General features: G+C 34.9%; 1 protein-coding gene across 1 annotated transcript; it reads left to right on the top strand.

Moving 5' to 3' along the window:
* Nucleotides 1–729: 729 nt before the first annotated feature.
* LOC105139330 (Thioredoxin superfamily protein) lies at nucleotides 730–3,740 on the top strand. Its single transcript, XM_011045727.1, has 7 exons — nucleotides 730–1,096; nucleotides 1,225–1,299; nucleotides 1,625–1,706; nucleotides 1,799–1,878; nucleotides 2,635–2,760; nucleotides 3,173–3,286; nucleotides 3,418–3,740. The coding sequence occupies exons 1-7, from the start codon at nucleotides 884–886 to the stop codon at nucleotides 3,532–3,534; spliced, it is 807 nt and encodes a 268-aa protein (XP_011044029.1). The 5' UTR covers nucleotides 730–883; the 3' UTR covers nucleotides 3,535–3,740.
* Nucleotides 3,741–4,578: the final 838 nt, after the last annotated feature.

The following is a 4,578-nucleotide window of genomic DNA, read 5'->3' as shown; positions in this document are numbered from 1 at the left end:
AATCAATGTAAGTTGATCTAAAATAACATATGAATAAAATTAGTTATTAATATAGTTTTAAAACCGGACTTAAGAGTTAACTCAAGACAAGATTTAAGTTACGGGTTATGAGAAGTAATTTGGCTAATTAATTTTTTAAATAATTAGAATAAATTTGTTTTGATCAATTTTTTTTCTAAAAAATTCAATGAAATTTAATCCGTCATTTTATCTCATGTTCATCTAAGTTTTTGACCGTGTGTAATGTTGAGTCAATTATTTATTATTATTTTTTTTAAATTTGGATTGATCCAGATTTTAGGTCAACCCATCAAGTCAATCTTAATTTTATAACTAAGTTTATTATAATATTATTAATTTCAATACTCAACATAAAATAAAATAAAAAAATTATCTTTTTAATTATATAAATTTGAAAATAGTTTATATTAAAGGTAAAATAATTTTTTTTATATCTTATTTACCATAATCAAATATGATACAAAAATAATTATTTTATCTTCCACATCATTACTAAAAATAATTTTATCTACATTTTATTTTTCTACTTTATCTTATCTATTTTCTTTTTATCACGGAAGACAATAATAAAACACTACTTAAAAAATGATGTCACGGTATTGGGTCCTCTCCAACCGGAATGTAGGAACGGGTGACCCACCCACCTGCCCGGACCTTAACCCAAAAAAAAAAAAAAACATAAAAAGAATCCTAACAACCAAAGGAACCGTAAACAGGTCCATTGACTCCTAGTACACTATTCTTTAGTTTATCTTATCACTCACCATTTCTCAACCTTATACTTGCTCTACCCACACCAACCACTGCTGTTCATCACACCAAGAGAAGGAACACTCTACCTGCTTCTCTCTGCCCCCGTAATATGGCCTGCTCAGCTACCCCCACCACTCTCATCTCCTCTATCGCTGCCGCGGCCGCCGCCACCACCAAATCCATGGCCTTTCCTATCTCTAAAAACATAACTCTCCCCAACTCATTTTTTGGCACTCGCAAATCCTTCCAATCTCGCGTCCCTCGTTCCATTTCCTTGACTCGTGGCTCTCATTCTAGAAGCTCCTTCGTTGTCAAAGCCTCTGTAAGTTTTTTCTCAGTCTCGTTGGTTTTTATGACCCAAATTCCCATTTCATTAACTATTTGAAACAGCTTTTCTTTTGTGTTTGATTCAGCCTCTAACTAAGTTTGCTTTCGTTTTCTTCTGTGCAGAGCGAACTTCCATTGGTCGGAAACATAGCACCGGATTTCGAGGCAGAGGCTGTCTTCGATCAAGAGTTTATTAATGTACTTTGTGCTGACAATGCTATCGAATATAAGGAGTTCATGCCATGTCTCTTTTTTTTTTTTATTAAAATAAATTTTAATTTACATTGAAGGAATTGTATGATTACAATGTTTCTATTTTGCACAGAAATTTGGTCATAAAAAATAGATTAAGTACCTAATTGCTACTCTGATTGTTGTAAAATCGTAGAATTTGAAAGCCAGATAATTGTTAACTTGATTGGCTATGAAAATTGTGTGGTGAATTGAGCTTGCATTTGTGCTCCTGTGTTGTGTATTATTCTTTCCAACTCTTTTATGTTTTATTGGTTAATTTTGGTTCCAGGTTAAACTGTCTGATTATATTGGGAAGAAATATGTGATTCTATTTTTCTATCCTTTGGACTTCACATTTGTTTGTCCCACAGGTTTGTTTTGAACTTAGCTTATGTTGTTTGCAGCTTGGACGAGTTGTGGATGCTAATTGTTCTTATATTTTCTCTGTTTCACTTGTGTGCAGAAATCACCGCTTTTAGTGACCGTTATGAGGAATTTGAGAAGATAAACACTGAAGTGTTGGGTGTTTCAATCGACAGTGTGGTATATATCTTCTTTTGTCAAAATCAAGAAAGAAAATTGTAGGAATCCTGTGACTTCGGCCTGAAATCTTAGTGGATCTTATGTTTTCACTTCAAGTTTTCAACTTTTATTTGATATGTTGGAGCGCATACTCCCGCACACAACACACACGTTTAGGATTAATATAATATGTCTCTACATAGTCTAATTGATTTTTTTTGTTTCGGTGGGGTTGGGGGGAAGGATTCTTGTAGCCAACCTAAAGTAGCTGGATTATAGCTTGGGTTGACTTGACCTTGTGTGTATATGCATATTGGTTTCCTTTATATGAATAATGTGAGCCATGCTTGCTAGCACAATTGATAAAATTGCATGACCTTTGCATTTATTTTGAAAACGTATGGTTCAAATCACATCATTCTGAGTTGATTAGTTGGAGTGAATATTGTAATGGACAAAAAGTAACTTGGCTGTAGAAGAAACTAGGAACTGAAAATTACTGCAAAGAATCTCAATTTGGGTTTTTGTTATAAATCCATTGACTTTGGCTATAGAAGCTATTTTCTGCATATAATGCAATTGCAACCTTGTTGGTTGCAAGTTTGGTCCTTGCCAATTTTCATTAGCTTTTGTCTGTACTGATAAAATACATTAACATTTGCTTTCAAAACTGGAATCATCCACTATCTGTTTGTTGTATCAGAGCTGATTTGGTATTGGACTAAAAATCGTAAATTGATTATTGATGTTGAGCGTGTCATGATATCCTCTGTGTAGTTCTCGCACCTTGCCTGGGTTCAAACAGATAGAAAGTCTGGTGGGCTTGGAGATTTGAAGTATCCTTCGATTTCTGATGTCACCAAATCCATTTCAAAATCTTATGGAGTGCTAATTCCTGATCAGGTACGGGATGTTTTTATTAATGTTGTTTTAAAGAAACACTATGAACTCATTAAAAGCCTTCATTTTTTTAATATCACTTTGTTATTGCATAACCGCGTACATGTACAAATGCACATCCATGCATTTCTTTTGTCTGTTGTTTGTTACTGGCACGACTCAGTAACAAACTAAACCGTAATGACTTAGGTCTAGCTCACATCTAGTTCTCTATTGAACGGGAATCAGAGTGCCGTGCTATTCTTTTTAGTGGTCCTATCTATCCTGTGGTTAAAGCCACTCCCATTGTCAGACAATGCTGAGAAAAGGGCTCTCTTGTAATAATCACCACTGCCCCTTAACCTCTGCACAGCGCTTGGAAGAGGAGCCTCTGCCTCTGCATTTTATTTTTTTTGATGCTTGGTTTTAATTTCAGGGAGTTGCTCTGAGAGGACTTTTCATCATTGACAAAGAAGGAGTCATCCAACATTCCACCATTAACAACCTTGCCATTGGGCGTAGTGTTGACGAGACAAAGAGGACACTCCAGGTGATTTCACAAATACAGGGAAAAAATAACTGGAAGATTTTGTAAACTAAGGATTGGCATTATTGTACACCTGAAGTGCCTTTCGGCATATGTTTTCCATTCATTCTTGATTGCTTTTCCATTAATTGCAGGCCTTGCAGTATGTGCAAGAAAATCCAGATGAAGTTTGCCCAGCTGGGTGGAAGCCTGGTGAGAAGTCCATGAAGCCTGATCCAAAGCTGAGCAAGGATTACTTTGCTGCCATATAGAGGGGCCAGCATTGCATTGCATTGCGAATCTCATTTCACTGTGAATTAGGGAGGTGTGAACAAGTTTTATTTATCATGTAATGTCTTTTTAGACATGCGATTTTTGAGCAGCAATTTCTGGAATAAGTGCTCTAGACAGGAAGCTCTCTTTTTTTTCTTGTAATGGAATGATGTTGCAAAAACAATGTCGTCATGTCATTCTCCAATTCTAGTGTGTGTGTGTGTGTGGGAGGGAGTGTGGGCATTACATTCAGCTTCTCTCTTAAATCCACACAATTACAACAGAACGATATATGGGTGTTACAATGTTGATAACTTGGATATGGAGTTTCAATGGGCCATAAATTATCTACTTTCTTTCTACCCTGTTAAGGTTAGCCTGGTGTGCCAAGGGCGTCTGCACAACAATGGAGCTCGTACTCCAGCTGAGTTGGTTGATCAAAGTGTCCAAATGGTAGGGTTTTACAGATTGTAATCCCGTTCTTCAAGAAGCTGCAATTAATCCTTGGTATTCTGTTACGTGTAGCTGATGGTGTTGGTCTGAGATGTTCTCGTTTCCTGTCTTTCATGAAGGTTAATAATAATGTGATGATTTTCCAATTAAAGCATTGCTTAGAGCTTTGCAGGATAACTGTTCCTGCGGAGGGAGAGCTTCTGAACTTCTGATCCAAAGTCCAGTGATTTTCACTTTACAGTGGAATGAGATTTTCTTGGGCTTAAGCCGACCTGTAGACCTCCAAAAGTCTGTTGTTTTCCATTTCAGTTGACGTGGGCTTATCTAACTTGCTGAAGTACTTTGGAACAGTATCATGATATTGAAAGAGTGTTAGCAGATTAATATTTAAAATTTAGAAAAATATTAAAATAATATTTTTTTATTTTTAAAAATTATTTTTTAATAATAATATATTAAAATAATTTGAAAACATAACAAATATTAATTTAAAACAAAAAATAATTTTTAAATTTTTTTTTAAAATATTTTCTAAACGCAAAATAAAACTCTTAACAATATTAAAATAAAACTACATCAATTCTCTGGAA

The sequence above is a fragment of the Populus euphratica genome, unplaced genomic scaffold (genome assembly GCF_000495115.2).
Source record: "Populus euphratica unplaced genomic scaffold, PopEup_1.0 scaffold177.1, whole genome shotgun sequence".
NCBI lineage: Eukaryota > Viridiplantae > Streptophyta > Magnoliopsida > Malpighiales > Salicaceae > Populus > Populus euphratica.
This window is presented reverse-complemented; position numbering and strand designations above follow the sequence as displayed.

Bases quoted from the DNA above. Each gene is read 5' to 3' on its own strand.
- LOC105139330 (XM_011045727.1), top strand. From the start codon at position 884: ATGGCCTGCTCAGCTACCCCCACCACTCTCATCTCCTCTATCGCTGCC. The intron at 1,300-1,624 runs GTACTTTGTGCT...TTTTGGTTCCAG, and splicing joins TCGATCAAGAGTTTATTAAT to GTTAAACTGTCTGATTATAT. The intron at 2,761-3,172 runs GTACGGGATGTT...TTTTAATTTCAG, and splicing joins GAGTGCTAATTCCTGATCAG to GGAGTTGCTCTGAGAGGACT.